This window comes from Paralichthys olivaceus, chromosome 10 (assembly GCF_024713975.1).
Source record: "Paralichthys olivaceus isolate ysfri-2021 chromosome 10, ASM2471397v2, whole genome shotgun sequence".
In the NCBI taxonomy this organism is placed as follows: Eukaryota; Metazoa; Chordata; class Actinopteri; order Pleuronectiformes; family Paralichthyidae; genus Paralichthys; species Paralichthys olivaceus.
The window spans coordinates 2,627,150-2,650,020 of NC_091102.1; the positions used below are offsets into that span (position 1 = coordinate 2,627,150).

A 22,871-nucleotide genomic window follows, 5' to 3' on the forward strand; every position below is an offset into this window, starting at 1 on the left:
CACACACACTCGCACACACACACGCACACACAGAGGGAGAGGGAGACAGACAGAGAGAGAGAGAGACACACACACACAGAGGGAGAGGGAGACAGACAGAGAGAGAGAGACACACACACACACACACAGAGGGAGAGGGAGACAGACACACATACATACACACACACACACATACACAGAGGGAGAGGGAGACATACAGAGAGAGAGAAAGAGAGAGACACACACACAGACAGAGGGAGACACACACACACACACAAACATACACACAGAAAGAGAGAGAGACACACACACACAGACAAAGAGAGAGAGACACACACACAGACACACGTAGACACAGAGAGAGACACACAAACAGAGACACATATACACACACAGAGAGGGAGACACACACAGAAGAGAGAGACAGACACAGACACACACAGAGAGGGACAAAGAGAGAGAGAGAGAGACACACACAGAAACACAGAGAGAGAGAGAGACACACACACACAAACACAGAACCAGACACACACAGAGAGAGACGCACAGACACATACAGACACACACACACACAGACACACGGTGACACACAAAGAGAGAGACACACACACACATGCATGAAAAATGAATAGACAGAGAAGAGGAAGTGAAGAGAAGAGACTGATGTGGGTCATCGCTGCATGTTCAAGTCCTGAGGAGCAAATTAAGAGAAAACACAACTTCACCTCACAAAACTCCAGATAGAACATTCAGACAACAACATTATTTCATGACAAAAACAAAACCTCCCTCTTCTAGAAAGTAACATTTTATGAAACACAAAAATACGACTTCACAAAACACTTCAAAACTCACAACACAACGTTTTAGAAAACACGTTACAAAACAAAACGGCTGCATTTCTCAACTTTTTTTTTTAAACGTATGAATGAATATTTGTATGTGCATGTACATCAAACTGTGTAAGTGCATGTCCATAAAGATGTACATGTATTTGTACATGAGTAGCAGTGGTTCACGGCCCAGGGCCTGGTGGCATCTGCCTGGAAAATCTGGGTCAATGTGAGTGTGTGTGTGTGTGTGAGCGGAGGGGGAGGAAGAGTGGGGGAGGTTCTTCTTCATGCTCGTGTGTGGGAGCCGTTCATTCGCTTTTATTTTTAGTGAAAGTGAAATTCCTTCATCAGTCGTGTGTCATTAAATCTCTTCTGTGTTTCACGACGCTCATACACGTCAAGTATGAAATATTGAAAAGCAGGAGAAGCAGAGTCTGGAGGCTGGATGACGGAGTTCACTCACACGTAGACAGTCTGACTCTGCTGGAGCTCAGTCCTCCCAAAAACTATTCAGCCTCATACGACAGCTTCTGCCACTTGATTATGTTGTCGATGATAAAACTGAAATAATTAAGAGACCACTGCAAAACAATCTCTTTATCTGCTTTTACTATTTATTTATGTGTTGAAATAAAATGAAAATTTTTTGTAACTGACGACATTTCTCCCACATTGTTAACAAAATGGCAGCCGCACACGTAGAGACGCACATTTAAGACAAACCTGGAGTTCTCTGGTTTGTTGTGTCGGCAGAACTCAACTACACAAAAACCTCTGAACCGATTTCCACTAAACTTGGTGGACAGATGTGACATCGGCCGAGAAAGAACTTTTGAATATTGAAAATTTCACTGATTTCTCAGAGATCTTTTCTTTCATATGTATGAAAACAATCAGGAATATTTAAGTGGTTGTAGTTTTAATTGAATTTAATTAACTGTCGGGTCCTTGTTTGTTGGAAACATAGTGAGAGACACTGTAGTTTGTGGCCACCTTCATAAGTAGTTGTAGTTTACTTGTACTGGAACATTTCAGTGTAGCATGTTTTAAATAATCATATCACTAATTTATACCTGTTTTTAAACCTTACATGTGTTTCTACCTTCTATTGTTTCCATTCATTCATGTAAAATAAAATCAGAAAAATGATATAAAATCTAAATGTCAACAAAACTAATGCAGAGTTTCTGTTTGTGCCATTTTCTTTGGTTTCTGTATCGTATGCGTTTCATGTTATTATCGTTAGTTCATCACATATTCATCTGTAAATGTCGGGGGAGTAAATAAACGTGATACGACACAGCAACTGATTTTTTATACACAAACATTTTATTTTGATTAAATAAAGCAACAACCCTAAGAACAGAGGAGGTGTGAAACTTGGACAGGGTGTGTACGGCTGATACAGAAGACTAGCGATACACAAAAAGCAAAAAAACAATCAAAAGTATTTAAAACATCATCATGACGGTGCTGCGTTCTTCAACCAAGGATCATCTGACCCTGAACATTCCTTACTGGGAAAATAAAAAAACAAAACATACAGACTCCACAATGTTCCCTCTTCAATTCCCCCAAACTCCCAGTTTTCACTCTTGTTTCTCCAGAATCGATAAACGCCATTCAGGACGTGGATTTTCTATTTCAGCCCCTCGGGAAAGACCAACATAAAGCTGCTGAATAAAAACCGACTCTGATTTTAAACAGAGACGACGGTGGAGGGCGATATAGTTGAGGGAGGAGAAATCAAAAAGAGCGCAAAAATTTCATATTTACAAGACATACTCGAGCTCGTAGCGGACGAAAATGTTTTTCTCGTCGTTGTAGACTTGTGGGTAGTGGGCAATGAGGGCGTCTTGTGAGCCGATGTAGATGGAGTTGTAGATCTTCCAGTAGACGTCTCTCACCTTCCTCGCTGGATGGAACAAACCCTGGAGAAAAGAAAACTGTAGATTTAATACATGATAATGTACCAATAACAACCTGGATTTATTTTTGCTCCCTTCAAACTAACAGACGCCACTTTACAGATACAAAAACTTATCACAGTCAGTTTACAGTAATTACAGACATTTCTCAAACACTTGGCGAGAGGTTCGGTGTTGTGAGGAAGTGGTTAGCAGCGTGAACATCTTTAAAAACGAACAGAGCTCGTCCTCACCTGTAAGCAGTACTGCAACATGCGGCAGGGACCGATGGCGACCCTCAGCCCCTCCAGGGCGCCCATGACGGCCTGGATCACATGAGGTGACGTCTCAAACACATTGGGCCACACGTAATTGAGCAGGTGGTTGAGCGAATCTTCACAGCCAAACCCGTAGACGCCCAAAGACATGTGCTGGACCACAGCACTCGCCGTCTGTCGGTGGACCAAGTCTCTGCAGGACGACAGAGATACAGGGTCAGATACAGAAACAGCTGACAGTTAATCAGGAACACAGATAAAACTAATGTGGGGAAACTCACCTGTCCATGAGTGCGTCCTCCAGCAGTGGCGTGACGGCGTAGATGTAGTCTTTGCCCATCTCTCCGATGTACTCAAACAGGAAGGAGAGGGACTTGAGCACGCCGTTCTGCACGTTGAGCTCGGGCACGCGGTATTCGTTCATGAGCGCAGGCAGCACCGTGAAAGGCGAACAGGTCTCGGCGACGATGGCGATGGCCACAGTCGTGCAGACTCTGTTCTGACGCTCCTGCACCTTCAGGTTATTGAGCAGAGTCGCCAAGACGTCGTGGGGACTGAGAGGAGAGAGGGAGTAAGAGATCGGGTTAAGATCAGAGAAACAGAAACTCTGAAGAATGAGAATAAATACACAACACACATTTTCTGTGGGTCTTGATGAGGAGTGGACAGACTCACCCGATGGCTTTGGCGATATAACCGAACGTGTTGACAGTGGCTCTGCGGATGGCCTTCTTGTGAGCCTTCAGCAGCTCCAGCAGTTCAAAACAGATCCTCATCCACTCCCTGGCTGACACGTACTCAGCACCCCTACAATATCAAAAAATTTAACACACGAGAAGTTCGCCCCCACGTTCCACCACCGCTCCAGAAGATGAGTTTATTCTACTGACCTGTCAGCGATCCTGCCCACCAGGTCGATGCAGTTCTCCTGCACCTTCTCGTGCCTGTTCTTCAGGATGGGAGTCAGACGAGGGAGCAGGTCTTTGATCGGCGGAGTCATCTTGTGCATACCTGAGGAGAAAGGGAAACAATTCATTAGCTGATCACCTTTGTTTTCTGACATCTGAATTTCCTGCAGAGAAAACCAGTGCGGTGACGTACCAATAACATTCACAATGGCCTTCAGAGCTCCCAGGATGCTACCCAACACCTCGGGGTACTCCTCTCCCAGGTACTCGTACAGCACCACACCCAAGTGACCCATCAGCTTCTCCTGCAGTGGCAGAAAATGAAAAGGTCAGTTTCTAAGTTACACATCTGCGTCTTTGAATCTGTGTGTTAAAGACCTCACAGCGTACCTCCTGACAGGTCTTCATGACCACAGCCGTACGGGAGATCAAGTCAGCGGCCTGTTGACGGACTTTGGCTGACTTGTTGTTCAGACGCCACAGCACCGTACCGCAGATCTGAGGAAGGTAGGGCTTCACTCGCTTCCCAAGGGCGTTCACCACAGTGCCGAAGCCGTTCAGCATCACAGAGTCCTGGAGGAATCAGAAGGGATGAAATTAATAAAAAAACATTCTGACAAAATAAAGGTCCTGTTCTGGAAAATCTTGACTTCTCTCTCACCTCTGTCGTCTGCTCCTGGAAGGCATACAGGATGCCGTCGATCAGCTGCTCCTCCAGCTTGTGGTCGATGTCAGCGGCGCCAAGGTTGCCCATGATTTTCTCAATAGTCTCCATCACCATTTTTCTGTACTGCTCAGCCTCGTCTTTCAGGTCGTCCACGATGCGAGATATGATCTCTGCTGCTCCCACTTTGTTGGCCAGCTCCACCGTGGTGTCCACCAACTGTTGGAAGAGAAAGAAAACGTTAGTATGTAAATGCTCATGTATTTAAAGCTGTCAAATACTGATGTTGATACCAGGTGTGAACGGGGCCTGAACGTGAGCGTCTGTGTTTGCTGACCTGTCTGTAGTTGCGTCTGTCGAGAGCCATCCTGTGCTGCCAGAAGTGCTTGAAAAACGGAGGCAGGATCTCAGTCTTGATGTAGTTGGCTTCCACACCATCAGTGCCACAACACTGCTTCACCACCTGTCAGACAAAAACACAAGCGGAGGTCAGAGGGGGAGGAGATTTTTCGAGGTTGATGAAATGCAGCTTTAGACCACAGGTCAGATAAGTCTGGGTTTGCAAATGTAACCAACGGGTGCAGAGTGAGAACAGAGGCGACATATACGTCAGCTCTGCTAATTCTCATGTTGGCGTTATTATAGCGAACTACTAGCCCTGATGCAACCATGAGGTGGCTGAACAGGCGAGAATGAGTCGCAGGACGAGAACTTAGCATCACATACTGAGATGTATATTCCCACTTTACCTTGAGTACGATCTTTTTCATCTCTTCGTCAGGGGACTGGAACTCTCTGATGAGGATCAACATCACCTCTCTGGTGTAGTAGTTTGCGTACTCTGCGTCCATCAGTGGGATCAGGTAGCCAATAGCTTTGAGGAAAGCAGCCAGACCCTGGTGGCGTAGAGGAAGAAAACAATTGTGAATACAAACTTATTTTACTGACCGGCCTGTAGATAATAATCCATGTATGTCTGTTGCTCCCAGCAGAGTTTAGTCGTCTTTAATCTGATGTCTAATGACAACAACAGCCCCTTAAAGGCAACTACAGCAAGTAAATATTCACACTGACGCCATGTGCAGGTGATGGGTGTGGTTCTTGCACTGAAAACAGTTTATACCTTTATATTTTATTGTATTTTCACTTCTCACCTTTCCTCTGTGCTGTCTGATACCCTTCCAGAGCGGCTTCAGGACGGAGTCGAATGACTCGATACCGTAGGGTGTAGCAGCTTCAGCAAGAGCAGCTATGGCCAGAGCACTGATGGTCCTCACCTTCTGCTGCTCATCCACCAGACCTGTGGACACAGTTAACACCAGTGAGCACATTTAATCATACACATGTGATGGTGTGTTGAATTGTTATCAACTGTGTCTGCAGGTTTCAAACACATGTTCACCTTTTTCTAGTTGTAATTAACTGAACTTGGTATTTATAAAAGAATGTCATTTGACAAGGAGGTCCACAAAGACTCGACTGACCGTGTTCAATAATCTCCACCAAGCTGCGGAGGTGGGGCAGGATAGCACATCCCATAAGAATGGCGATCTGCTGCACGATCTTGATGCCCGTGTGTCGAGCCTGCCAGGACTTCTTGCTTTTACACACAGCTTTGAGGAAGGGCAGCAGAGAGGGAATACCGAGAGCAGAGGCCACCACAGCGAAGGCTCTGGCTGTGGTGTTTCTGACGTACTCGTCCATGTTGTCGATATCAGGTCGCATCGTGGAGATCATCGTCGCCAAACCAGCAGCCTGGGACAGACAGGAGGACACACGTCAAAACTCTGAGACATAGATTCAGGTAAGGCCAGAGACATGACAAACCAAGAATCCATTATATTTTGGTGCAGATCTGGATTTTAATTCATATCTAGGGACTCAACAAATAACACGTCTGTCACTGATGTGTTTGTATCCAACAGGTGCAGGGTGAGAACAGACGAGGAACAAATGTCCGGACTGCTAATTCTCATGTTGGAATCAATTTAGCGAACGACTAGCCCTGACCTGACCACAAACTGGTCGTACAGGCGAGAATGGTTCGCAGGACCCAGAGCACACAGAACCTATGAATCAAATCTTACCTTCGCCAAGTTAGAGATGATTTCTCTGCCTTCTACTCTGGCGTAGTAATCTTCATCAATCAGCAGCGGCTCGATCACCACCAGGATCTGAACACAAGAAGACAGTTAGTTTCTCAGGCACACTTCACGTAACTAAAACACACATCTTTGACACCGAGCTCACCTTGTGCACATACGGCCGGACCAGGTCATCCAGCTTGTAGAGAATACGGTCAATGACTTTAACCAGCAGATGGCGCTCCTGGTCCTCCAGCGTGGGCGACATGAGCAGTGGCAGGATCTGGTTGAACAGCGGGCCTGCTCCAAACTCACGAGCCTTATCTGTGATCTGACGCAGAGCAGCCTGAAAAGAGAGAAGGGGTTTTTAACTTAATGCTGTTACAAGCCTCTGCTGGAGATTTAAAATGCAAGAGACAATGATCAGGAGAAAGTCATGGAGAATATAACAGATTTAGGATTTAAAGGATGTTTTGAAAAGGTGGTGTAAGAATTAATCTGAGTCAGAAAGTGACCAACCTTCCTCATGGGTGGTGTTCCATTTTTAATTTTCAGCAGAAGCTTCATGATCTTCCTTTCCTTCTGCTCCTCGGGGCTCAGCGTGGACTCGTCCACCTCCACCTAACACAAAAGAGTCAGACATGTTAATCTTCAGACAGGGCAAAAATTCAGCTGTTGAGTTTATGTCGTCTTATATGTGTGTGTGTGTGTGTGTGTGTGTGTGTGTGTGTGTGTGTGTGTGTGTGTGTGTGTGTCGATGCTCACCAGCAATTTGTCAAAATACTGGATGTCATCAGGTTTGAGGAAGGGGAGGTTTCCTGAGGGCTGGTCATTCATCTGTTTTGTGGTGCGGTCCTCCACCTGCATGTGGAAACCCGTCATGCCTCCAATAGGCGTGGGTGTGGCTGACAGCTTGCGGGCCGGAGTACGAATTGGTACGTAACCTGCTGGTGGAGGCAAGACCTGTGGAAAAGCAAAATAATATGTCAGTGCTGTGACAAAATTTAAAATCGCATCAACTTATTCTTTTTAAATGTAATAAATGGACATGGACCTTGTATCCCTCTGGAAACATGGCATCCAGCTCATCATCTGTGAGAGGCCGGTTTCTTTCATCGATTTCTCTCTCCCACCTCCACGCCTGCAGCTGCTCTGGAGTCATGCTCATCAGGTGACCTGAACAAAAAAACAGAAGAGGGCACAGACTCAAAAACATGTGAAACAACAAAAGGGGCTTGAGGATCCATGGGAGTAATTTATGATTCTCGCCGAATACACAGACAACAGGATGCAAGGAAGGTAAACATTCAAACCTGGTGTTGGGGTGGCCATGTTCATAGCTGGTGTTCCAATGGGAGTCTTTCCAGGGGTGAGAAGAGGTGTGGAGGATCCCATCTGACTGGCAGGGGTTTCATCCCACCTGGACTTCCTCTTACTGGCCCCTGGGGTTGGAGTCTCGCCCACAGACTCGTCTCCTCTGTCTGTTCGTGGGGTCACAGCCCAACCGTTTCCATGACCGGGGGTCTCTCTTTCTGTCTTTGGGGTTTCGTCCCAACGGTTCTTGCGAACGCTACCCGTGGCTCCACCGTGGCCAGGTGTGGCGTGGCCGGGGGTATCCCTGCCAGGGGTGGCAGCACCGGCAGGTGTGTGGCTGGGCGTGGGGTCCCACATACGGGTGCTGGGAGTGGCCCCTGGAGTCTCGCTGCCTTTAGGTCGGCCAGGGGTTTCATCCCATCGGGTGCTTGAGGGGGTGTGTGCAGGGGTGTGTCCTGGAGTCTACAGGGGACGAAAACAAAGAAAGACGAGATTAGAAACAGAGTGAAACAATATAAAAGCTGTCTCATCACTGGATTCCATCAAGTTACACAGTATGGCACTGAAGGTAAGACACTAAATCAAGCAGCTGAAATTCCTGTGATTCACCTCAGCACCAGTGTCAGCCTGGTCCCAGCTGGACATCTTTTTGGGTGTAGCATTCGAGGGGGTTTGGTCAGCTGTCTGGTCCCAGCGACGCTTGCGTTTTGTGGCTGCTTGGGCGGCAGCTGACCCGTTAACAACTTTCAGGTCCCCTGACTTGGCCTTCTCTGCCAGCTGCAGACGAATCTCTCTCTGTTTGTAAAAAGGCACAAAGGTCAGGGTAAATGAGACAGAGCACAGGACAGGTTTGCAGTATGTTAAAAAAAAAAACATCGACAGGTCGGTTACCTCCTCTTTGGACAGGTTCTGCTCCAACATGACGTCCACGTACGACCTGACCTGCATCTTGGGATCCGGTGTTTTGCCCCCTGCGCGAGAGAGCACCAACAAGAACAAAGGAAACTCATCAGTACACACTCCAGGGACCCAAGTTATTACAATCACAGCAAGAACAAACAGCCAGCTAACCCTGACTCTTTACCAACATATTAACTAATGTTCCAGTTTTTTTAAACAGTTGATTCACAAAACAAAGTCCTACTGAGTTACATACAAATATACATTTGGCTTTCTTAAATACAGTCATAGGATTCTAATGAAAACAAGCAGATACATAGAGAGAAGAGCTGTGGTTGTGGTGTTTCTTTAAGTGGATTAAGAAGTTATAGCCATCACTGATGCAGGGGTCCTGGGCTGTGCTCTTCAGAATACGTACACTTTCAGTGCCAAGGGTCCTTCTGCAGTCAGACTTCAACCGGCAGAAAAGAAGCCTAGAAAATTTCTCTTTACCATTAGTAACACTTTGGAAAAGGGTTTGAACTCACACACAACAGAATACCACCTGTGTTGCATTGATTTATGGCACTCAAAAAAAAAAAGCAAAGCATCTTCTTGGGGCGTAACCTCAAAACTAGAAAAACTTCATTTGAGACCCTGTGGTCCAGATTCCCAATTTACACTAGCAGCTAAAATAAAGTGAGGTTACACCATGGAATGAAACTACCACAGTACAATCAAAAATAGAAGTATCTACTTTTGCATTCACATTAAAATGAGAAAACAATAATAAATCAAGCTCAGCTGTCGTATAACAACAGGCCGTTGTCAGTGTCTCACAGCAGCACTGAATCATCACACATTTAGATGTGGACTTCCTTTTCAGGACAAACGTAGCTGATCAAATCAAAAGGCAGAGATAATCCTTTAAATACTTGGGCAGCAATTTTCTATTGTGAATGCATGGGATATTTTAGCTGTTTTTTAGATGTTGATGCCAAATTGAAAACTAAAGAGTCTCTCTGTGTAGAGGTTTGTCGTGGCTGTGCTGCATCTGATTCCCCTCAAAGGCCCCAAACAAGCAGCCAGTGGACCCTGACCAATCTGACAAGTTCACAGCTCTCTGTGTTCCCCATAACCTACACAGGATGAGTTGCTGCACCCTTAACAGAGTGCAGTACAGGACTGGCAAAGCAGTACTGCTGTAGGAGAGAAATTAAGGACAGTTAGTATGGGCCTGTGGTATTGTGGTACACAATTTTTCTTGATAACATATTTCTATTTTACAGAGAGAGTTGTAAAATAAAAATATATTTACATTAACAACTTTGTACAAAGAGCTCTCTCTACATGCAGGCTTCAGATGAGCCCTACCTACACCCAACCTGAGCCATTCAGGCCATTTAAGCTCTCACTGTCAGCCGAAGTAAAGATTCAATAATAATGGAAATAAAGATTGGCTGACTTATAATTATTTGTTTTACACAATACTGAATATAACATAGCATATTCTTGTGCTGCCATTTAAAGGCATATTTGGCATCTAATGAAAAAAAGGTAGATTAACATTTAACTACGTCTTGAAATTATGATTCCAAATCTGGAAGAAAGGCTGATAATACTTATCGACCTAGAACTATCTTGATATGGTGTCCTGTTACCGCACGTGACGCAAGTTATAGCCCAGACAAAGACACTGGGACGATAAATGAGATCAGATTCATGTTTTTATTACGCTACTGATTCTGGAACGGCTACGCGAAAGTATATTTCTCTTGTCTGTCGGATCTACAGCTCTGCCGATGACAGAACAGGAAAATACTTGGCATAATATACTGGGCTCAGCACGGCGTATCATTAGCAGGTAAATTACACCAAAGCGAATCCTCAAACTTCCTCATCCTGCACACCTTCCCATTGCTGAAGCTAACATGTGATTGTTAACCCTTCGACTCACACACAACCCATCTGCGACCCATGTGTGTTAGGAAAATTGCCCGTTTAAAAACATTGAGCACCTAACCACCTCTCCCACTGAAAAGCACGGTAACCCTACAGTAGTAGTTTTGCTTTACTTTACTGCACACACCAGGGTAAAACTTTTATTTTGCACAAAAGGATGATGACAACAATTTTTCCCAAACAAAAATACTGACGACAAACTATGAGACCACGCCGACATTTCTTGCTGAGTTGCAAGTTAATGCAAATGTAGATCATGTATTAGGAAGACAAGGTAAAAAGAATTCCCTGGACCACACAGGATTGACCACAGGGAAGGCATTGAGTCTGGGAAGCAAGCTATTGCATTGTGGTCGAAGGGTTGAACAGCAAAACTAGAGTGTAAAACCATCGGTAGTCATGGGGGGGTCACAAAAAGTCAACCATTCAAAGGGGGAGGACATAGGGAATGATTAATGAAAACAAAAAAATAGCTAAATTTACCGTCTGCAAAAGGGTCGAGACGCTCCGGGGAGATGATCATCTGTCTGCGCCGGGCTTTGTACTCGTCCTCACGCTCTGCGATCTTTTGTGGACGATGCTCCGCGAAGGGGTCGTACTGCAAAACAAAGACACAGAGCAAAATTTTTTATTTCACATGACTTTCTTTGAAGTTGCCTTAAAAACTGGGTACAAAAAAAAAGAAAATCAATATCTGAGAGACAGCAAACAAACACGTACTTGCTCATCTGACTGTGGAATGGCATTGAGTATTGCCACAGGTGCATGGTACCCCGGCTTCTTCTGTCCCAACAAGCTTGTTGATGTGTCATCTTCATCATCCTGAGGAAAGAAAGAGAAAAAGAGTCTAGTCAAATCTCACCGAAATGGCAAGACTCTCCTAGCTCACATGCAACAGGCAGAGGGGAGCAATCAAGCCCCAGAAAAAAAATGTGGAACTGATACAACTTTTTTTTTTTTTTTTTTACAAAGCAGTACTCAGCTGCTTAGAGACTCACTGACTTGGTAACACACAAATATTGAAGGATATAAAATTGCCTAAGTGGCTTCTTGCAACTTGACTTGGGTCATAAGACTAAGCTCTGGTGTGTAGTTTAGGAAGACCCTGAAACTACCTGAGGGGGGAGCAGCAAGGGAATGTATCCATGCTCTGGGTAAGGAAATACTTACATCCTCCTGTTCATTTGCAGCGATGGAAGTGACATATCCAGCGAAGCGACTGTCGCTGCCTCCATAAATCTCCTGGTCAAAAAAGCCAGTGGAAACGAGGCCGACACCCTGCTCTCCTTCCTCCAGCAGTGTAGCCTTCATCCCCTGGATCTCCAGGATCTGGGCCTCGATATCTACAGGAAAATGGAGACAAAAACAAGTGAGGGCGAGAAACTATAAAATTACAAAAGCATTCACCTCATTGCAGTCGCAAGTCTATTGCCGCACTGACCAACTGAGGTCACCTCTTAGCAGATATAAGTTCCAACCGCAGCTAGCGCCTCCTTCCATGTTAGTAACCTTTGCCATGTGTTGCACCATGAAGAAAAGCCTCAAGTTTGTTTCTGAGAACTTGACTCACTTTAATGCTTCTTATCCACAGATTTTGGACGGTTTGGCATGATTATTGAACAGGCAGAGGAAGAGGTTGATTGGGTTCAGGTGTGTGGGGGAAACCATTAGCAGTTTCCTTGGCTGATCAGAGTCCTTCTCCTGGATTCACTGGTGTAATATCACTGAGGCACATTTATTATTTTAGTCATGTCGAACAAATACTGCAATTTGGCACCTTGTCTCTTTGTGAATGTCTTCGACCTGCTGCTGTGACGCAACAATTTCCCCACTGGGATCAATAAAGTTCATCTATTCTACCGGGAGTCCTGTATGAATACTGACTTCAAATGCAGAAAAGTCTTGGCATTTGCTGTGAAATTGTCATTTAACAGACACATGTGCTCTGAAGTCCTCCCATTGTCTCTATCATAATCTAAACTGTCCTCAATGGGCATCCAGTCAAAACACATTAGATCCTCTGAAACACACCGTGGCTGCCTCCTTGCTCAGCTTAGTTTTGTTTTCTTCACCTGTATTTGCATTTAGGCAACAGGAAGAACCACTCGCTGCTACTTTTAGTCATAATATAATGTTGACATTATGTGTTATTAATAATGCTGGCTTTACACAACAGCATTACATCGTAAATAATTATTGATGCTAAAGCGGGGGGGGGGGTTACGATTTGCTTGTTTTGTTGAAAATTGAGGAAAAGTCAAATCAAAACACGGTTTCAGATTGAAATCACAGAAAAGCTTTTCCCAACCAGAGGAGATCTAGATTGTAAAAAAACATTTAATACAAATAAGTCGTGGTCCACATCGACCAAACGAAAGTACGACATCAAACTGTTTCAGGTTTGTGTAACGAGGGAAACGGTTGCTAGCTTTAGCCCCGTGTGATGTAGCCGCGGTGCTAATCTGGGCTAACCGGGCCAGAAATTAAAATTCACGAAACCGTATAAAATGTGAATCACCCAGAGACGGGCGCGCAGGAGAACACGTGTTTGAGAACATCGACATCTGTTTAAAGTTACATCTTCCTCAGTCTGAGTGATAAACACGGTAAGTGGTGCATGGGGGGGTGGTGGAGGCTAACTGAAGCTAACAAGCTAGCACCCAGCGCCATTATCTCCGGGTCCGCGTTGTGTCGCATCACGGCCCGAAGCTCATCGAGTTAAAACCCGACCTGTTCACACACCAACACGTGGATCCGACACTGCAGCAGTTACACAAACAGTTCGCGATTCTTCCCCCGAGCAAAAACTTCTGCAAACAGACGCTGTTCGTGTTTAATCCGTGAAAGAGATTTACCTTCGTGCGTTTTGGCGATCTTCGCCATTTTGGTGGTGGATGATGGAGCCTGAGACCGGAAGTGTGTTCCTTCTTCTTCTCGGTCTTCTTCTTCTTCTGGGTTTTTATCGGCTGGTTGACGATCTGGCGCATGACCGCCACCAGCTGGTATGGAATGTAAATGAGAATTTCTTCCGATTATATTATGTATAATGGTTTTTAAAAATCATATACTCTCTACATTTTGTTTTTTCTGAGAAAATTAATTAGCATTCAATAACACATCTAGTAAGATATCTCTTAAATTAAAATGTACTTTCATCTAGCTGCATCTATCCTCACATGTTCATCTGTACGTCAGTATTACTGCTAAATTGAAAGCTTGATGATAGCGGTAAGTACATAATACATTTTATTTTTAGGTGACCTATCCCTTTAATGGATCTTGTTAATCGTATAGCACAATATAGTATAGAATATTAAAGTGCAGTATAGTAGATTATATTATAGTATAGCACAGTACAGAATATTATAATATAGTATAATTTAGTATGGTATAGTGTAGTATAGTACATTATAGTATAGTTTAGTACAATATAGTATAGTACAGTTTAGAACAGTATAGTATAGCACAGTACAGAATATTATAATATAGTATAGTTTAGTACGGTATAGTGTAGTATAGTATAGTGTAGTATAGTACATTATATTATTGTTTAGTACATTATAGTATAGAATATTAAAGTGCAGTATAGAACATTACATTATAGTATAGCACAGTACAGTATATTATAATATAGTTTAGTTTAGTACACTATAGTATAATATATTACAGTAAGGTATAGTATAGTATAGTATAGTGTAATATAGTATAGTTTAGTACAGTATAGTGTAGTATAGTACATTATATTATAGTTTAGTACATTATAGTATAGTTTAGAACAGTATAGTATAGCACAGTACAGAATATAATAATATAGTATAGTTTAGTACGGTATAGTGTAGTATAGTATTGTGTAGTACACTATAGTATAATATATTACAGTAAGGTATAGTATAGTATAGTGTAATATAGTATAGTTTAGTACAGTACAGTATAGTAAAGTGTTCTATAGTGGTGAGTACATCATGAATTTTCATTTTTCGGTGAACCATCCCTTTAAACCGCTGCAACCCGAGCCAACATCTCGTGACATTCCTGCGCGTCCTCGTTCGTGTACGCGCCTGGCACGGACGTCAACAGCTGCCTCTGTGACGGAAGGCAGAACCGACCAATGGGGGACGCTCGGAGAAGACGCGTCATCCAATGGGAGGCCGAGATTAGGGCGGGTGTGATAGAGTGGGCGGGTCTTAGTGACCAAGGAGCCGCTGTCAGGAGAGAGAAGAAGAAGAAGAAGAAGAGGAGGAAGAAGAAGAGGAAGAAGAGGAAGATGGCGAGAGGCCACAGTCTGAGGAGAGTGGCTCAGTGTCTGAAACAGTTTCCGTCTGTCAGCAGAGAAGTTCCGAGCAGGAGCAACGTCAGGTAAAGATTGAAACCACGGCTGATCCCCGGTCAGTCTGCAGAGTGTCAGAGAGTTCAGCCCTGCATCAGACAGCTCGAGGTCAAGTTTGTGAAACTGCAGGAATAAGTTTTTATTCAGGAGGAGACTCAAAACCGACTGGTGACATCTCAACTGAGCACATGCTAACATGCTAACACTTCAAAAAAACACCACATTTAACTGTGTACGAACTTTTAATAAATACTTCTCAGCACTGCGACAGCTGCAATAACGTAAAAATAAATTTTTATGTTGATGAATACTGTAAATAATCCTGGACACAAGTGGTGGAATGCATCAAACTGTTGACACGTGATAACAAGAAAGTGAAAATAATGTGGTGAAACACAGCTGTGATAACATGAAGACACTCAGTGTGCAGTTTATTAGGTACACCTGCTCATCATGTACCTGGTGCTGCTGTTGAACTGTTCTGCATTGTACAGAAAGGTGTTTGTGTTGACAGCATAAAGTCATTTAATAGAACCAGCAGCTTAGTTCAGCAGCAGCACAATGTGCAGACTGCAAACATGGGGAATCAGAGCGAAACAGAAAGTAAAAGAGCCGTAGAACCTTAAACCTTGCATTTAGTTATATTAGCAGTTTTATTCAGGAGGAGAAATTCTGTCAGTGGAACATAATTACTCATTGTTCTTGTTGTCACTTCGGGTCTTACACATAATTTAACACGTGGGAATCGCAGCACGGCTTAATGGTGGTTAGTGGAAGCAGCCAAGTATTCAAACAGACCCTTTGTAATATTTATCATAAAATAATCCAAACTCATTTAAAGTGCAGATGTGTTATCATCAAGATAAGAACTACTACAAACTACTTTATGAACTGTTCATTTGTGTGTGTGGTCTACTGTAATGTAATCTGCACAATAACCAGTAACTGTAGCCTTCAGATAAATGGAGTAAAAAGTAATTTTTGCAGACAATTGAAATACTTCACAATACTTGTAACCATCACAATTAGTGAAAATGTCAGAAAGTTTTTTAATCTATTAAGAGCTGCTTCATCTGCAGCGTGTTTTCTATCATCTCGGCACATCCATTATCATCTGTGGTTTAACAGCCTGCAGAAGAGGCTGTTTTTCCACGTCATCTAACAGGTGTAAGTTTCAATGAGACCTTTCTGCCATTTCTCTCCCGAGGGAGAACTCAACTGAAAGTTCACCTCTGGCACAATGTTTCAGAAGGTGACACATTGCTGATCAGAGTTTGTCTGTGAAAGGGGAGATGGTCTGCACTGTGACATAGTTAGTTTAAAGCGTCCTCATCAAACATGTTTGAACTTGTAACGTTCAGTTTCTAATCCACTTCTCTTTGTGTCACATGCTGGTTCTGCTCTTTCATCGTATCGGGGTCAGACTTTGTGCACGCTGTTCTCTGAAGGAGTATTTCTCAACCAGACTGTAACTACACACCCGAGTGGACTTGCCAGTTTTAGGTCACTGCCATGTGTCAGCTGTATCACGTTTCAGGTCGTAGTGAATTTACTTTCTTTGGAGAGTTCTGCAGACCTGTGATGACAGATATGATGTGATAGATATATGACCACAATAGGTTTCATGTAGAACACGAAGGATTTAACAGTTGGATCATAGATTCTGCTGGTCTGAGGCTTCAGCAGACTTTATATCTGTGTTTGCTGATATGCACACAACAATGCACAAAATATGTATTAATGTTAACATTCTACAGAAAGATGTTAATTATCTGAATTCACATCTGATTATATTTGTGTTTTCTTTTTATTCCTGGTTGTTTAAAACTAAAGTTTATGGTTAAACTTAAAATATCAAGCCTCAATTATATTTCTTTGTCATAAGGGTTTTGTAACGACGTCTAAGAAATCAGAGGCAATTCTTTAAAAAAAACAATAAATCAGCTATGGACCTTTCTCTTACTCTCTACGATCAGTATCAAACCACTGACCCCAAAAATATCAGTCAAGCTCAGTTTCGTGGATTTGGGCAAATGACTAATGTGATTTTATCACATCAAATGAATCGGTGAAGTAACAAGTGGTACATTTGAACCCACGTGTTGAGAGACGTGTGCTTCCAAACCGTCCGCTGCCAGGGACACCGTGGGTCACAGGTGCCGTGGGTCACAGCCAGAACTCAGCAGGAGGCTTCTGTCACGAGTAGCGTGACTTGAGTCCGTTCATGAACTTCAGTGACCCGTCCCGGATTAAGGAGTCCTTCCATTCATGGTGTCAGGGAGGAACTGACTCAGAGCTTTTGACTCAGGATTGGTTTATTAATCAATTAGTCGGTCGTCAGTCAGATCTTTTTTTTTTTACATTTGCTCCAGTAAAGTGGTGATTTGTCATCCAGGACTCAGTTTGTCAGAACGTTAGTAAAGAAAAAGTGATGTTTTTAAGCTGGACATCGAGATTCTTTCTGCACCGTGTGGTTGTGAAAGAGTGAAGTCATTATTATCTATAATCTAAATCTGCAGCTTCTCCCTCAGGCCAAACAGAAAGCAGGCAGACACATATAGAAATGAATGCAGACAAGAAGTCATATCGAAGACAGGGTCGAGTGAGTCCAGGTGGTTTGACTGCGCGGGGTTTCAGACACAGACTGTATTTATAAAAGATTTTATGTCTCCAGTTCTGAAGTTAACGAGGCGTCCAGGAGCTTGTTCTGTTCTGGTTTCCTGGCATTTCCTGTTGACCTGTTTTATGACAAATGCTTGAGAACTGTTATAAACCAGATCTTGATCGTTTCCTGACCCTGTTGGTTTGTTTCTCGACCAGGTATCTGTCGTCATGTGGGATCCTGATGACACGGGTGCCTCCCCTCCTGAGTGCGGCCATGCCAGGGCGTGGTGTCGTGTTGCCGGCCCGCAGCTTCTTCAACCTGGCTGACTCCTTCTCCAAGAGGAAGGAGTACTCAGAGAGACGCATCATTGGGTGAGCCTATCGCGTCAGCTTTTAACATGACCTGGTGTTAGCGTCCGTACTGAGAGTTCTGACCGAGAGTGTCCACCGGAGACGGACATCATGGTACTCTGCATGCAGGACATTGTGTTATCTTGCTGTAATCTGTGACTTTATTGCTCTCTTACTCTTGTGAGCTCTCACTCTGACGTGTAACGCTTTGACGGTGGGCATGCCTGATGCTTGCCACTGTTGTCATAGCAACAACAACAACAACAGCAGCAGCAGCAGCAGCAACCAATGAAGCATTTCCTGCAGCTCTCCTGCTAACGTGCGCCGCTAGCTGTCAATGCAATGCTAAAGGGAAGTCTTGGCACGTGTGTTGTTAAGGGTCCAAGGAAATGCAAAAATCGAATTTGGTGCCATTTTGACTCGTGATACATGAAATAATAATTACGTACTTTGAATAAGCAGGTGGGAAGCTCTCCGTACAGTTTTTAAAAAAAGAAACCAGCTTTGCCAACAGCACATTCCAAACAGACAGGTTTACAATGGGCACTTCACCGGTAACAATAATTCAAATCTATTTTTGCACAGAACAAGGGCGGAGGAGTTTGTTCCCCATTGTTACAATAAACCTTTGATGATTTGAACAGCAGGAATAATTATATTGAACACACCTGCTGATGTTATTATTATTATTGATGGTAATGAACCCACAATTAAAGCAGTTTATTGCTGTTGTGTAATCACAAAACAACACAAACAGAAAGATCATTTCGAGCATGAGTTCGTGTTCTGCGTGTCGCAGCCTCCACCAGCTGAGACCCGACGTATGTGTCTCTGTGTGACGCACTGAATGTCCTCCTCTGTTCCATAGAGAGCTCATAATCACTAAATCTGCTTGTATAAATAGACGCAAGTGGCAGCGTGCTATTTTCCCTCAACTGAAGTAATGCACTTATATAACACTAGTCGTATTATCTGCTTCTCATTCACTACACCTTGTCTTTATTTAGTTTTCCTCTTTAATTCTTTCTCCCCTCCCTCCCTCTCTTTCTGTCTGTTCGTTTTTGACCTAGTGGAAAACTTAACAGGGTCGTGAGTCGTGTTCCTTGTCAGTCTTGTTTCGTGTTACGTCACAGACGCTGACCTTCGTCTGCTTCCTGACGTGCAGCTCTGCATGTTGGTATTTTCCCACTGGAGCTAACGACTCGTTCCTCCCGTCCTCCGCTCTGCAGGTATTCCATGCAGGAGATATATGAAGTGGTGGCCGGCGTGGAAAACTACCGCCTCTTTGTTCCCTGGTGTAAGAAATCTGACGTGGTGTTTAGGCGATCTGGTTTCTGCAAAGCCAAACTCAGCGTGGGCTTTCCTCCTGTGGTGGAGAACTACAACTCTCTTGTCACTACAGTGCGCCCCCACCTGGTCAAGGTACGGCACTGCCTCCCACCTCTCGTTAGCTAAATAATCCTCGACTTATCTCTCTTCTTGTTGAGGCTCGTTCAGATTCACCACACACTAACTTTCTTCTTCTCATTAACAGTCCAGATGCAGTAAAGGTGTTTTTGTTTCTTGTCAGGCGTCCTGTTCAGATGGGAAACTCTTCAACCACTTGGAGACGGTTTGGCGCTTCAGCCCTGGTCTCCCGGGTTACCCTCGTACCTGCACTGTGGATTTTGCTGTAAGTTTAGGCAGTGCTGTAGAAGTAGAACAAAAAGATTTATGAGAGGTTGAAAAGTGGGGGTGGGTGAAAAAAATGTATCAAGATCTTTAACATTTCTCTATTTTTGCTCAAATTTCAAGAAGTAATTTTGGTGATAACATTTATTGCTATAAATTCCATTTGATTAGTTTGAGAAGAAGAAAGAAGATGTAAGATCCTTTAATGCTGAGTCCACATATGTTTGAATCCAGAATCGTTTTAAATTGAGAATCAATCAGATTCAGAATTAACAGTTCGTCAAAGTTTCCTCAAAGCAGAGGGAGCGGTTGTGGTTTAACCTTTTCTCTGTAGCTGCTTTCAGACCTGTACTAAAGTCCGGATGATCTAATTATCCAGAGGGGCAGTTTCTTAGGAAGCAAACAAAATAATACAAATATCTTAGGAGGAAAAAGAGGAGACATACATGATAAGACACAGATGAAGATGTAAACGTGGAAATACAAGAAGATTTGAGAGCTTTTAATAATAATGTGCTAAATATGTGCTATAAACAAAAACACAGAGGAATTTATACTTCATGTCCTGCGTGTGTCTTCATAAGTGAAAGACAAACTCTGGAGAGGCTTATGTTTGTCCTGTGTTGGTTCTTCTGCGCGTCAGTTTGTCATGCGTGCAGGTGTTGTGTTTCTCTGAGGACCTCTGCTGTGGGTAGAGTGTGAAATTCAGCTGCTAACTTTATCCTCTGTGCTTCTTCCTCAGATCTCCTTCGAGTTCCGTTCCCTCATCCACTCTCAGCTCGCTCACGTCTTCTTCGACGAGGTGGTGAAGCAGATGGTGTCTGCGTTCGAGCGCCGCGCCTCCAAGGTATACGGCGCAGAGACGCCCATCCCTCGCGAGCTCATGTTCCACGAGATTCACCACACGTAGCGCCGCCTCCCCAAAGGCAAACACAAATATCCGATGCCAACGCCAGAAAGGATGAGGGAGGAGAAAGTGTTAGAAAGACAACCCGTGTTCTAACTGAGAGTCACAGTGCCTTTCTCACAGCTACGACCAAGTTCATTCCCAACAATTTCATACCTAATAAGTGACATGGATCCGGCGCCAAGCTTTCACCTTCATGCTCAACGTTTCATTCAGTCATTTCCACTTTCTGAGATAAATCTGTGCCTGGTTGTTAATCTGAGTTCTCAGGTTGTGAGCGTTGAGGTGAAACCGTGGCAGCTCTGTCGGGTCATCACACCTGTAAACACCAGTCGTTCACTTCACTGCTCTAACTGACTGTTTCACTTGAGCTGCTGTCGACTTCACTTTCAAAAGCTACTGCATCAGTTCATTCATCAATGGATCAATCGAGAAATTCTTTCACCGATAATGGAAGTAATCAAGACCTCGACTTCCTGTTTTCAAACCGCGGAGATTCAAACTGTAGTTACAGCAGTGCAGCTCGTTACGACACATTCACAAAACATTTAAATGGAAACAAGAACTTGTGTCCTCATGTCTGGGTCATGTGACTGTCATGTGGTCGTCGTACAGGAGCGAGGTCAAAGGTCAAAGTCTTCTCACGATGTGATGACATGAGCAGCAGCTCTAGTTGTTGTAAGACCAGGGTCCAAGTGTTAAAACCTCGATGCTCGTCTGTGATGACTTAAAGCAACAAAGCAGAATATTGAAGATCAAAGACTAAATTATTGTTTTTTTTATCTCCATCATCAAAGTTTAAAACTTGAAACTCAACAAAGTGACATGAGCTCAGAGGCTTTTCACTGCAGACACATGATGAGAACACGTAGTGAGTGGAGACACTGTCACTGGACATTTTGTATAAAGAGGACGAGCAGGAGGACGTGTAGACAACGAAACGACGCATATACGCATATATACGAATATATACGACATGAACTGTACACAATCCGAAACACACACCTTCTCTGGGTGCTGAACTTTTATCTAGAGGGCTCTGTTTTTTTTCTCAATATTATGCTCATCTCGTTGTTCAGAGAGCGATGCTGGACATGAGAGCTGCTGAATTATCCAGCAAAGGGTGTTTTACTTCTTGTGCAATATGAGCTGTGTAAGCGTTCTTTTAAATACACAAACATTTAAACCCTCTGTCCATGTAAAGGGCCCAAACTGGCTGACGACACAGAGACACCGGCCTGTGTTCATTGAACGTCACAGTTGTTTTCTGAGCGTGAACAACGAGACACATTTGAGTGAGTGAAAATCGAATCGACAGATCTTCAAATGCTGATAAAACACTAAAATGACTCTATTCTTGATGCTGTTGTTATCAACAACAACAATAATAATGACAATAACAGAAAACAGAGGCCGTTATTCAACTGCCAACATCGAGCGTCTTCTCTAAACTCACGTGAAGACACTTCTGCATTTGTAAGTGAAAATAATCTTTATTTTTGATATTAAGGATTAGAGTGTTAATGTGTCCGTGCAGATTCAGACTGTGAGAGGTTGAACAAATACAGGCCGTGCATGTGTCTTGTCGGTCAGGACGTTGTTTCAGTGAGGTCATCGGCCCTGAACCCACGTCGCTCACAGAGTGCCTCCTGACCGACTGGCAGCATATTTATCTCTATTTTTAAACATTAGACTCGTATTTATTACTTAGTTTAAAGTGTAAATATTGGTAATGAGATCACAAGACGTAAATACACACTGCTTTTAAAGAGACTGGGTTTGTGTCCGTGTGCTCGATGGGACGGGGGACGGGACTTCTTGGGAAGATGATGTGTTGAAAGTTGGAACAAGTTCAGAAAGATTTACCAACTGCATGATTTATAAAGTATTTTTTCTAAAAAAGAAAAACCTGGACTCACGTGTGATTTATTTATGTGTGTGTTTGTTGGGGGGGGGGGGGTCCAGTCACCTCCTGACTGGACAGAAATAGTTTGAGCATGTGAGCGGTAAGAATAGACGTAATAAAGCGCGGCTGTGTTTAAAGTCAGTCTTCAAGGTTTTAAATGTCACAGCCGAGGAGAGACAGTTTGATTTGACCTTTGTCCTGCGTCACCGAAGCAACGTCAAAGCTTGTAGTGATTTATCTCCTGAGAAAAGTGACGTGGATCTCTGGAGTTAAAATTACTTCCTGTAGAAAAGAATC

General features: G+C 43.6%; 2 protein-coding genes across 8 annotated transcripts; one reads left to right on the forward strand and one right to left on the reverse strand.

Annotated features, from left to right (window-relative positions):
* Positions 1-2,119: 2,119 nt before the first annotated feature.
* On the reverse strand, positions 2,120-13,810 carry sf3b1 (splicing factor 3b, subunit 1). Of its 7 annotated transcripts, XM_020105157.2 has the most exons (24): positions 13,664-13,809; positions 11,979-12,151; positions 11,529-11,630; positions 11,292-11,406; positions 8,859-8,938; positions 8,577-8,762; positions 7,967-8,429; positions 7,708-7,829; positions 7,419-7,616; positions 7,173-7,274; positions 6,820-6,999; positions 6,657-6,743; positions 6,054-6,324; positions 5,724-5,869; positions 5,319-5,465; positions 4,907-5,032; positions 4,567-4,788; positions 4,296-4,478; positions 4,099-4,210; positions 3,888-4,008; positions 3,673-3,804; positions 3,279-3,551; positions 2,974-3,190; positions 2,120-2,743 (listed from the first exon to the last, which is right to left on the reverse strand). In XM_020105157.2, the coding sequence occupies exons 1-24, from the start codon at positions 13,689-13,691 to the stop codon at positions 2,585-2,587; spliced, it is 3,945 nt and encodes a 1,314-aa protein (XP_019960716.1). In that variant the 5' UTR covers positions 13,692-13,809; the 3' UTR covers positions 2,120-2,584. The 7 variants fall into 7 exon arrangements, 3 of the variants coding, with proteins under 3 accessions (XP_019960716.1, XP_019960718.1, XP_069388643.1); XM_020105159.2 differs by lacking the exons at positions 11,529-11,630; positions 11,979-12,151; positions 13,664-13,809 and adding an exon at positions 9,286-9,340 and having other exon boundaries at positions 11,292-11,357; XR_011244270.1 differs by lacking the exons at positions 2,120-2,743; positions 2,974-3,190; positions 3,279-3,551; ... (9 more) ...; positions 6,657-6,743; positions 6,820-6,999 and adding exons at positions 9,286-9,340; positions 9,990-10,048 and having other exon boundaries at positions 7,195-7,274; positions 13,664-13,810.
* Positions 13,811-14,901: 1,091 nt separating this feature from the next.
* coq10b (coenzyme Q10B) lies at positions 14,902-22,576 on the forward strand. The gene is made up of 5 exons (XM_020105154.2): positions 14,902-15,164; positions 17,956-18,111; positions 19,320-19,512; positions 19,661-19,762; positions 20,504-22,576. Exons 1-5 carry the CDS (start codon positions 14,917-14,919, stop codon positions 20,669-20,671), a joined length of 867 nt encoding a protein of 288 aa, XP_019960713.2. The 5' UTR covers positions 14,902-14,916; the 3' UTR covers positions 20,672-22,576.
* Positions 22,577-22,871: the final 295 nt, after the last annotated feature.